This window comes from Myotis myotis, unplaced genomic scaffold (assembly GCF_014108235.1).
Source record: "Myotis myotis isolate mMyoMyo1 unplaced genomic scaffold, mMyoMyo1.p scaffold_m19_p_2, whole genome shotgun sequence".
NCBI lineage: Eukaryota > Metazoa > Chordata > Mammalia > Chiroptera > Vespertilionidae > Myotis > Myotis myotis.
In genome coordinates, this window is record NW_023416324.1 from 20,368,909 (window position 1) to 20,381,020 (window position 12,112).

The window sequence follows — 12,112 nt, forward strand, 5'->3', positions numbered from 1 at the left end:
TCAAAAACTTCACGTCATTCTTGATTCCTCTCTTTCCTTCAATCCTTGGTCCAATCCATCAACAACTCCTCTTGGTTCTACCTAAAAAATACATTCTAACCCCTTCACTTCTCTCCACGTCCACTGTCACTACACTTGCCCATCCCACCCTCCTCCTGAGCTGCGGCAATAGTGTCCTACTTGTCTAGCCTCTATTCTTTTTATTTTTAAATTAACTTTTTTTTTTTTAATAGAGAGAGGAAGGGAGAGGGAGAAAGAGAAAGAGAGAAACATTGATGTAATAGAGAAACATCAATTGGTTGCCTTCTGTAAGACCCAGGGATGAATCCAAAATCTGAGTGTGCGCCCTGAGCTGGAATCGAGCTTGGAACCATGCTCAACCAGCTGAGCCACAGCGGCCAGAGCTGGCCTCTATTCTTAAGCCCCTTTTATTCGTTCTCTCATCAGCAGCCAGGTGGTGGATCAGATCGAGTCACCTTCCAATGGTGTCACCTGGGATTTAGAATAAATTCCAAAATGCTACCCTGGCCTCAAAGCCCTACATGACCTGACCTATAACTTTCTCTCTTCAAAAATTATTATGTGATATTTGACGCATAGGAAAAATATATGGAGCCCATGTAGACGTGAGTTACAATAAAATGAACACTTTAGATTGAGCGCACTACTAGGAGCTAGAACATTACAGACGAGGGTGTCCCTTCCCTGCCCCCTTCCTCAGCTCCCTCTCAGTGGTAACCACCACCTGGAATTCTGTGTTTTTAATTTCCTTGCTTTGTTAAAGAATAATTCTATCATATACGTGTACCTATATCTCTAAGCAATGGGCGTGTTTCTTGGTGTTAATCTTGAGAGAAATAGTACCATACCACCTTTGTCATTTCACGTTGTGCTGCTAAGGTGAATCCACACTGGGTGGGCTGCAGTTCATTCATTGTCACGGCTGTCTAAGAAGCCATGACTGTACCACAGTTTTCCCCGTTTCTTGGTAACATGTGCCAGAGGGACGAGGGTCCCGTGCAGCTCAGCTCCCACAGGCAGAGTTCTTTTCTCCTCCAGCTCCCAAGGTCTCGTCCCCCACTAGTGCTCTTCCAAGCAAGGTCCCGGGCCCTCCGAGGCCGACAGTGACAGGAAGGGGCAGGAGGCCCGAGGGCTGATCTTGGCTGACCCCATTACCTGGTAGCCCTGGGAACTGTTCTGTATCCCAAACTGCGGCATGCCGGGGTCTGCACACGTGGTCAGCGTCGGGTCTGGATCGCAAAACAAAGAGAGCACACGGTCACAGAAGCTTGCCTTGCCTCGGCTCACTCTGAGAAACAGATGCAGAGAAGAAAACGGAGCCACGTCCCGATGTTCCCGCCTCTCGATGTTCCCACCCGAGACAGACCCCTGGCTGACACCACCATGCCCTGTAGCACATTAACTCTGCCCATTTCACATCCTGCTCCAAGAAGCTCGGAGGAGGACTTGCCCCCCTTCGCAGGTGAGACCCCTGAGCACCGGGAAGGAAAGCCATCATCTTGGGCCCCAAAGAGGGGTGCCCACAACTGGGACAGTGCCCCAGACCACCTCTCACCTATGCAGCTGGGCTGGGTGCCGCTCCACGTCCCATCTGACTGGCAGAACCTCCGTGGTGAGCCCACCAGCACCAGAGGGGGCTGGCAGGAGAAGGAGACGGACGACCGGTAGGAGAAGCCGCGGTCCTCTCTCCTCCCCCGGGCCGGGACCCCAGGATCTCCGCAGAACACAGCTGGGAGCACAAGGGAGAAAGACAGGTCCAAGATGCTTTCCAGAACCCAGTATGCGATCCCATGGTCCCCACCCCCCTGCTGCTGTTTCCTCTCCTTCCCATATTCAAAGTGCTCATCAATAACCATCCAAGTAACAGAGAAACACTACAGGAAGTTTAGAATTCGAGAAAAAATGAACTCTCAGCCCCCTACCCATTGTTCTCCCCTTGCTCCTCCCCCATTTTCACGCTCATCCCCTTCTGGTCTTTGTTTACTTGTGTGTGGCTGCAAACCCAACGTCCAAATGTTGTTAACCTTGTTTTAGTCACTTAATATTCTGTGAACATTTCCCAGGTTTATGCATCTTTGTCATTTATTTGCTACATAGTTCTGCAATGAGAGGTTGTATCATAATTATAGTTTGCCATAACCTATATATTAGGCACTTTCTATTATTATAGTTACATCTGGCCTTCCTTTTACTTGTATTATTTTCTTGAAGGAGATTCTCTAGGAGTGGACTTATCTTTAAAGGTTTAAGTGTGTTCATGGCTCTCGATGTATAGTATGGACAACTGTCATTCCAAAGGGTGTGTATTTACACTGCGGTGGGCAGTGCATGGAGAGAGTAGTGCATGGAATATGCTCATTCATTCAGATCTTCAGAGTATCATTAAAAACTGACTACCTTCGGTTCCCAAGACATCACTTCAAGCATGAAGAACATTCTTTAGGCTATGATGTGACTGTGTGTGTGTGTGTGTGTGTGTGTGTGTGTGTGTACACAGAGTCACGAGGCTCATAATAATAATATGCAAATAAATCAGAAGTTTGTGCTGTGGAAACTGGGGGTCTAGACCTGACCAATCAGAAGTCAGTCAAAGGTTAGGTTGATCAGAAGTCACTGTATCTAGAAAAAGGCAGCACAAAAGATAAGAAATACTAATGGATGACAAAGAAAGAGAAACTCGGTCTTGCTAATAAGCAATGTGATACCAATTAAAATAAGGAGGTACCTTTTTAAAGTCCTCAGCCTAGTAAATATAAAAAATGGGAAAATCCATTGTTAATGAGGGAAGGAGTCAAGAAATATTCTCACAAACTGCTGGAGGGGGTGCAAATTGGGACGCTCTTTCCAGAAGACAGTTTGGCATCATGTGTCCAGACATACAGAGTGCGTGTCTGCTGACCCAGGCTCACTCCTAGGACTTCACCACGAGGGTAAGGAAATGCTATTTTCAGGGCTATTTCTTGCAGAACTGTTTCTAACAGGATTAAATTAGAGAAACCCACGTTCGTCACCAGAAGGAGATCAGACAAGTTGTGGCATCCACAACAAGGAAATCCTTTAAACCATTAAAAATGATGATGTGTAGGTCGGTATCTAGTGATAGAAAAAGGTGTTGTTGGCTTATCAATGCATACAAGTCATGAGCTAGTATGCACAGCACGATTCAGTAACGTTCATAGAAAATCATATCCATATGCTATACACGCAAAAATGCAGAGTGATAGGCGTGGAGACACCAGCGTGGCTGCCTTTGGGAATTGATAGTTCAGGTGACTGTTACGTTCTTCTTTGTCTTTTCAGATATCACACACACTTTTTTTGGGGGACAATAACTGTAATTCACTGCTAAAAAGCAATGCAGCTATTTCTCAAGAAGAAAAGCACTGTTTCTAGTCTAGACTCTGCCCTGAGACTTGCTGTGTTCATTCCTAATGTCACCTGATGGCACACGAAGGTCTGGGGGTTAACCACGCACCAAGTGCTGCCTTTCCTGGGTCCACGTCTGAGCTGCTGGCCCTTGTCTCTGCTGACATTTCTCAAATGGAAGCAAACTCTCAGGGGTACCCAAGCAGGGTCGTGAGGTTTGAAGGTTTTTGCAGCCTTAGACCAATGCCAAGTGGACAGGAAGAATAGGTCCTATTCTTTGTCCAAAGCACAGGCACCGAGGAAAATATCCAGAACCAATTCTCGGGCTCTGACAGAATAAGTGACCCGGACCCTGTTTCTCCAGGGGACTCGGTAAGAAATGAGCCCTGAGGGGGACGTGGTGTCTCTGGGACTGGCTGGGCCAGGTGGGTAGAAATAAATGGTCACTGGGAAATCACGAGTCCCAGGAGCCCTTCTGTGCTGGTATTTGCCATGAAGACAGGCCCCCCATCGCTGGCTACTACCCGAGCCAGCGAACAACCTTTTGGGTTAAAAACCTTCCTCTCATCTATGGCTTAATTTCTTACCACTGTGACCACACAAAGTCTGTAGCTAGGGCTCCATTTATTCTCATTTTCTTCCTTTAAACTTCCTTCCTTCTTTAATAGTGTCTGACAACATCCTCCCTGGTCTGGGGTGGGGTATCTGGTCTAGAACTCTGGCAGCAGAGCTCAGAGGGAAGGGGAAGGAGCCGGCAGACAGGAGGCACTACAGAGCCCTGTGAGCAACTTACGGAAACACTGAGGCAGCTCTCCGGTCCAGGATCCGTTTCCCTCACAGGTGAGCACCGCGGGCAGGGAGAGCTGGTACCCCTCCAGGCAGGCATACGTCACGCTCGAGCCCCACATGAAGTCGGACCCCACCACTTTCCCGTTGGGGATGAGCGGAGGCGGCTTGCACATGATGGCTGGGGGGAGACCACAGCAGGCTGAGTTCTGGTGCCGTCCCGGTGAAACCAGGCCCGTCACCAGCATGGATGTCACTGGCCACCCTGCACCTGGCAGGCGTCTGGGCTGAGCAGGAGGAGTCAGGAATGGCCCCTCTCACTTTGGGAGCTCTGGTCTTTCTGCTCCTTTCGATGACTGACAACCCACTCCTCTCAAAGCCCAAGCCTCGCCTTGGTACAGTGGGGCCTTGACTTACAAGTTTAATTCATTCTGTGACGGAGCTCGTAACTCAAATTACTCGTATGCCAAATCAAAAGCTGAACGAGTGAGACACGTGATGCTGGGCTGATGTGGCGTTCTCTGCGCCAACTAGTGGTGGGGTATCTGAAGCTGGCTCGTAACCTGAATTTTAGCTCGCAACTCAAAGCAAAAAATCGGCCGAGAGATGGCTTGTATCTCGAAAAACTCGTTAGTCGGGACACTCGTAAGTCAAGGCCCCACTGTACCTCTGACTCCCTCCTTGCAGATGTTCAGGGGCCAGTCCTTACCCCACAGGCCCCTGGTTAAGATCTCAGGGCTCTGCCTCATCACCCTCCCTTCTAGACGCCCAAGGCCCACGTCTCACTTCTTTGGCCCTCTGTCCATGCCTGCAGCCCTCAGACGCACCTTTGCAGATTGGCTTGGTACCATTCCACGTCCGGTCCTTGGTGCAGCTCAGCAAAGACACCCTATGCGACTCCATCATGTAGCCAGGGACGCACTGGTATGTCACAGTTTTGTTGTACCTGAAGTCACTGCCCAGCCGCAGGCCATTGGCCGGAACCCCAGGGTCACCACACTTTATGACTAGGACAGGGAGATACAGCATTGTTCACTCCGTCCCCAGCCCTCAACCCCAGCATTCCAATACCACCTGTCACTCCCTACACACTTCCAGGAAGGAAACTGTCATATAAGGAATACCAGGCCCCTCCCAGGTCCTCAGGTGGGCACTGCCCAGTTCCCTGCAGGAGTCCTCCTGCACCCCAGTCCTCTTGCCACAATACCCTTGTGCACCCCAGAAACTTGGGCTATGATGACCATCGTTCTTATTCAAAGCTCACTCCTCTAAGAGGAAGTACCCAGAGGGCTCAGATCCTAAATAAGGCTAGGACTCATGGGGAGGAAGGTCTCCAGGTTGAAGAGCCTAAGATGTGTCAATGAACCCCACAGACAATTTGTCTGCCAGCGGGTGTATCTTACCACCTGGTATTCTGCCTAGGAGGCCTCTGTAGGCCCAGGGGCCCGAGAACCTATGCAATGGTTGTAACTATGTTATGGTATCAAGTGAGGCTGGGGGTTGGTGAGCGCTGGCTGTGGAACAAAAATGAACTTCACATAGGATTTCAGATAGAGCCTGACATCAATGACTAGGACTTGGAAAGGGAGAATGCAGTCAGATCCCTTATCTTATCACTTCCCTCCATCTGGGCCCCACGGGGACTCACTTTCCAGGGAAAAGGGCTTGGAGCTGCCCTTGAGAGAAGCAAGAAAGGGGAGAAGTGGGGTTACATGAGGCTTGAGAGCCAGGGGTGGGGATGGGTGCAAGGGAGAGAGGAACCGACAAAGACGGTGGGTGGTGGCAGTGTTAAAGTGGGGGTTTGCTTACAGGAGAAAAAGAAAGCCTGAGGAACTGGCCAGAGCCTGAGAAACAGCAAATCGGTGTATCTCAACCTCTGAGCCTCAGTCATCTCACTAAAGGGGCTAAATAGTAGCTACTGCGGGGGGATGGGGTGAGCATCCAATGGCATTGCCTATAAAAGAAAGCACTTAGCTCAGTGCTGTCACATAACGTGTCCTCAATAACTAGACATTATGTGTATGAATTCATTCAGGGGCGAGTCCCATCACGCCAGAGAGCCTTCCCAATCTCCCACGGACAGCCTTTGTCTTGGACACAGAGGAGCCCACTGCTCTCGGCCACTGTCTGCCATGGAGCCCATGGGCCTGGTTCTCACCTGTGCACTCTGGGTCACTGCCTGTCCAGGTGCCATTGACCGAGCAGTGCCGGCTGAGCAGACCTGTGGCGTAATAACCTTCCCGACACTCATAGACGATGGAGCTGGAGAAAACCAGGCCATCGCTGAACACGACGCGGGCGTTGCTTGGAGTCCCGGGGTTCCCACAAGAGATCACTAGGAGGCCAAAAGAGCACATCATTCCCCAGAGCAGGGGCCGGCGACCCCTGGGGACCCAGAACTGCCCCGAGTGGGAACTGGGTGCTACCTAAGGACCTGCGGATGGAAATGCCTCTTACGCTACTGTCAGGCCTGATCACTTCACCCTCAGAAGCGAAGGAGAGACCTGTATGATTTCTAAAACGTAAGGACTATGTCTGTTTTATTATCACACTTAAAAATTGAAACAATTCCTTAGTATCTCCCAATATTCAATCGGTGCTTAATTTTCCTTAATTCTCTCTCTCTTTTTTTACAGTTGAGTTGTTTGCATCACGATCCAAACAAAGCCCACCTGTGGCTATTTGGTTGCTGTGTCTCTAAGACTCTTGGAATCCAGAGATGGCTGTTCCCTGTCCTGTGACTTATCTGTTACAGAAACCAGGGCACTTCGTGGGGGTTGGTGCCTTTTCCCTTGCATCCCATCAGGAGGCACGGAATGTCTGGTTGTTTCCTTGTTCCTGATGTTGAGGCTGATCAATGGGTTCTGGCATGATACAATTCTCATTAGTTTCTCTCTTAGTGGTTTTAGCAGTAATTGACTCTTGCTAGACTAGATTTGCTGTTAGGGGATAGAAAATGGTGATATTCTAATTCTGTAATTCTTTCTGCATTCGCTAAACTGTTTTAATAAAGAACATGCCCGTCACCAAATATTTGCTTACCCTGAAATGCAAGTCATACAGGAAGGCTGGATAATGCTTGATTATTTTTTTAATCAGACATCAGAACAAGAAGTTGGTTCCCTAGCAAGCTTCAAAGGTGACTGACAGTCACTGGAACTCAAGGACTTAAGCTTTTTTACTATGTCGCCATCCATTGCCACTATTATTCTTATTGATGCTCAAATTATCCCATTTTAGACTAGTTGGAGCCTTTTCATGACTCCACTTGTCTTTGGTAGATTCCTTGCTGGAGTGACAAGATGTTCCAAGTTCACCTTTCTATTTCCTGCCTCCGTCCTGGAATCTGCCATTTCTCTAAAGAGCTCTGGTTGTGTTTAACGGAGATTGGATTTAGGAACCACAATCTTGGTGTTAAGGGCACTCATTGATTCTAGGCTTTTATAGTGGACAGATCTGGGAAAGTAATAAATTCATTAGTTTCCATTTTTGATTTTGATATTTAGAGATTACTTGGTTTTTTTTTCAATCTTTAATTTCTTTATTGATTAAGGTATTACATATGTGACCTCATTCCCCCAATAAGAGATTACTTGTTTTTAATCTTTGATTTAAGTTTATTTTGTAAGTATGTACAACATTTATGTGGTCCTGAAGTCAAATCTACAAAATGATTCCTATATAATTAGCACAACTGATAGGCCCTAACAGCAATTTATTTAGCTGGTATTTGTGTGGCTCGGGTCCCAGGAGTTCAGTGATGACCAAGTTATGTCCTCTGGCCTTGCGGAGCTCAGGATATCTTAAGAAACTACCTATACACAGATGGATCAAATATGATGTAATAAGTGTTACACTTGATGGAAAGAAAACACTCATAAGGGAGCGTCTTATTAGGGCTGGAGATAAGGGTTTGAGTAGAGGCTTGGAGGATAAGTGGAAGCTGGTCAGGGAAGTCACAAGGAGCTGTGTGCACGTTACAGAGACACGCACACTCTTTCAACACCCACTTCCAGGTCCAAACTCTCAGCCACTAACTTTCTGCTCCTCGAACACTCCTGACATGTTGACTAACTCCAGCCTGGGGTCTGAGTGGCACGAGAGGGGACCTGAGTCACAGTGAATATTTGAGAATATTCTAAATTCTCTCCTTGACTCTCTGACTACCACAAACCTTTCTTACTATGTCTGAAAAAATCCTGTAGAAGCTAACTTTGCCCTCCAGAAAGGCGGGACTTTGGCAGACATGTAGCACTGACTCCCATGTATCTCATTTCCTGGGCAAGTGTCCTCTGACCTTGGGCCAGAACGCCTCCCTGTGCTCTGCTGGACCACTCCACAACCTCAAGTTCAAACAGCTGCTCTCTAACCCTGCCTCTTATCTCTTCAGCTCTCTGCCTCTGGGATTCATTCTCTGGTCATTTCTTGGTCCTTTTGGGATCCATAATCCATTGATTTACCACTTTTTTTTTTTTACAGCTTCCTATTCCCATTAAAAAAAAAAACAATAGCCTCTCCTTACCCACCTTAGATTTCAAGATCAATAATAATCACTGCTTTGTGTATACCCTCACCTCCCTCACCACTTTCTGCTGATGTCTTAGTTGCCGATAAAACCCCAACCCTACACCTAATGCTTCACCTGCCCTGTGCCTGCCCCTGTGTAGCAATATGTGGTTGAAAAAAAACCTGGACCAATGCTGACTACTCTCACTTTAAATAGTGGCCTCCTACCTTAAGTGAGCCCCTGGTGCTACCTGGCAATTATATATTTCCCTATTCCATTCCCACACCTCCCAGGCGAGATGATGATTTCCCGTCGTCTCCTTTCTCTTCCAACATCTCCTCAGTCTGCCTCCCTTTCATCTGTTAAACTGCTTCCTATGCAGGCTGGATTTTAGAGACAGAGGGACTGGGGAGCAGCTACAAACAGTTGGACTCTGGGAAGAGAGGTTTTAAGACAGAGTCTCTTCAGAAATTTAGGAGTGTGTGCAAAAACATTACTGCCCCACTCAGGCTACCTCAGGGAATAACATTAAGAGTTTATATTACTTTTAAAGGTTTTAAAAAAATTGGATTTCTAGTTCTTTGGGCATTTTGGATGCTTGTTTAACACGGTCTCCTCCCTTTAAGCTCCAAGAGGGCAATGTGTGTCTGTCACTGTCACACTTGTGTCCCTAGCACACATGACAGTATCTGACACATAGTTGTTGAATGAAACTATCCTATATAATAAAAGGCTAATATGCAAATTGACCAAATGGCAGAACGACTGGTTGTTATGATGTGCACTGACCACCAGGGGGCAGACGCTCAATGCAGGAGCTGCCCACTGGTAGTCAGTGTGCTCCCACAGGGGGAGCGCTGCTCAGCCAGAAGCTGGGCTCACGGCTGGTGAGCGCAGTGGTGGCGGCGGCAGTCAGACATCCCCTGAAGGCTCCTGGACTGCGAGAGGGCACAGCCTGGGCTGAGGGACCCCCCTACCCTCTCCCCCCAACCCCGAGTGCACGAATTTCGTGCACCGGGCTTCTAGTATAGGAAATAAGTGAACAAATGGGCTAAACTTAGTTTATCCTTGTTTCTTCCCTTCTTTGGTAAGTGTGGAAAATATGTTTGTCTTTAGATTACAAATGAGGATGCACTTGAACTATCTATTGATGTCCACTCTCCAGGAGGCCAAGGGTTCACACGGGGCCATGGTTTCATCTGTGAGTGAGAGCAGGTGCTAGGGGTGGGCAAACAGGGCAGGCAAAGGGGAAGAGAGAATGGTCACATACATTACCTCCACACTCAGGCTGCGTGCCGCTCCACGAGCCGTTGGCCTGGCAGGTTCGCTCTGACGATCCCCGGAGCACATGGCCAGCCTCACAGCTGAAGCGCATCAGACTCCCAGGGGCAAAGCTCTCCCCCAAACGGATGCCGTGTGCCGGGATCCCAGGGTCACCACAAATCCCCATGCTGGTGCCTAGGACCAGAACCAAACAAGCACCATTGTTTTAGCATGGAAGGAAGGGAGTGGAGGACTGAGAGAGGAGGATGTTGGGCCACTGTTTAGAGGGGGCAGTGGGCCCCCTGCACGAAGGGGTGAAAATTGACTGTGTCTAGCCCAAGTTACCTGACCAGGCTCCTGCCTTACTACTCAGGGGTCAACGAATAGAAAGGTTTGAGGTCACCGGTGAATTCCTGGGGACCACCCGGCAAGGAAGAGAGAAGGCAGAGGGAAGAATTTTGGTGGATCATGCCTTCGTTCGTTGGCCTGCACCAGTGTGAATACCAGTGGTCCAAGCTGGCTGCATCTCCTCCTTCTCTGTTTTCCCTCTTTTCCACCAATAACTGCTGATTCCAGAGTATCCTTCCTGTTCCCAGTGCCACCATCTTAGTTCAGATGCTCAGCATTCTCTTGCCTGAACGATCGCAAGAGCCTCCTAACTAACGTCCCTTCCTTTTCAAGTCTCTCTCTCATGCATCTTCCAAGGGAGGGGGAGTCATTCAATCTTTAAGCCAAACATTTGAAGAAAGAGGGCCCATCACATTTGACCAGGTTTTCTTATCTTTTGAAGTTTTGGAAGAGGCAGTACTGGGTCCCCTGGAAGGCAGCCCTGATGGTGAGGACTCTAACTCCCACACTGCCTAGCTGACCTCTGCTGGAGCCAGCGCTATTGTGCAATAGGCCTGAGGGTGGAGCTCTCCAGTCCTGGGGGCTTATCTGACAGAATGGCCCCACGGCAGTGTTTGGAGCTTCCACGTCAATGATATAAGGGCGTCTGGGACAGATATTGTATCATGGGAGCAGATGGCAACAGCTGACTCTTTTACTAAAAAGGCATATCAGCAAGAGGTGAGCAATGAACTTCCCAAAGTATGTCTGCAATGCTGGGAATCTCTGCATGTCCTTGATGGCCTAGGGACTTGTCTCAAGGGTTCAGGACATTTTGTTATACGTCATCTGGGTGCACTGACTGTACAAAATGAGGTTCAAAAATTTGACCCTGGAACTCTTGAATGTGGGTTTCTTTGGCCTGGCAGTAGATGATGTTGCAAAAGATGACATTTGTAAGTTTCAGGAAGGGAGAAATTATATTCTACTCACTGGTGCACACCTTGCATTGCATCCTAATCTCCTATTCTTCGCATCTCTTGTTTTTTTTAAAAATAATTTTCTTTCTTTTTAAAAAAATATATTTTTATTGATTTTTTAGAGAGGAAGGGAGAGAAATAGAGAGTTAGAAACACCGATGAGAAAGCAACATTCATCAGTTGCCTCCCGCACACCCCCTATAGGGATCGAGTACACAACCAAGGTACATGCCCTTGACTGGAATCGAACGTGGGACCCTTTAGTCTGCAGGCCGACACTCTATCCACTGAGCCAAACTGGTTAGGGCTAACCTCTTTTTTTTTTTTTTTTAAATCTAAGGCATTCATTCCTCAGCCTCAACATTTATAGAATCCTGTCTAGTCCTGTCCTTGGAGGTCTCCAGGAAAACTCTGCCCATGATTCTGGTCTCCCAAGTGTCTGTCATCCTTGATGGATACTCAGGAGAAATGAGATGCTAACTGTGCCTCAGAACATTCAGGATCAGGACTAAACAGCTGAATGTAGTACATCCCCTAGTGAGTGGGGTCCATGTCCACTGAAGGCATGTTTCTTGCTTTACTATTTCATGCTCCTAAGGTGTCAAGCTTGTTTCTAAGTCTCCCCTATCAACCTTGATGTGGCTAAGGAAGAGTCCCTTCTTCCACATGCAGGACCAGTTCTTGAAAAGTCACAAAATTAGAAAATCTCAGGGTTGAAAAGTTTTAAAGATTTTTCCAGCTTAGTTTTCTACTTCAGATAAGAACTGTTTCTGTAATATTTCCAGTAGGTCATTTTCCAACCTCTACTAAGACAGCTCCAAATGAAAATTAGAGTTTGGGTGAGAAGACTTTGGAAATGTGT

The 12,112-nt window shown here is 47.9% G+C and overlaps 1 protein-coding gene across 1 annotated transcript in view; it reads right to left on the minus strand.

Moving 5' to 3' along the window:
* The window catches only part of LOC118676578 (CUB and sushi domain-containing protein 1-like), a 40,659-nt gene that overhangs the window by 7,583 nt on the left and 20,964 nt on the right, over positions 1-12,112 (minus strand). The window contains exons 8-13 of the mRNA XM_036350719.1: positions 9,956-10,138; positions 6,332-6,508; positions 5,001-5,180; positions 4,181-4,354; positions 1,577-1,750; positions 1,177-1,250 (exon numbers count right to left, since the gene is read on the minus strand). Of these exons, the coding sequence (XP_036206612.1) occupies positions 1,177-1,250; positions 1,577-1,750; positions 4,181-4,354; positions 5,001-5,180; positions 6,332-6,508; positions 9,956-10,138 (962 nt within the window). The remainder of the gene's footprint in view (positions 1-1,176; positions 1,251-1,576; positions 1,751-4,180; positions 4,355-5,000; positions 5,181-6,331; positions 6,509-9,955; positions 10,139-12,112) is intronic.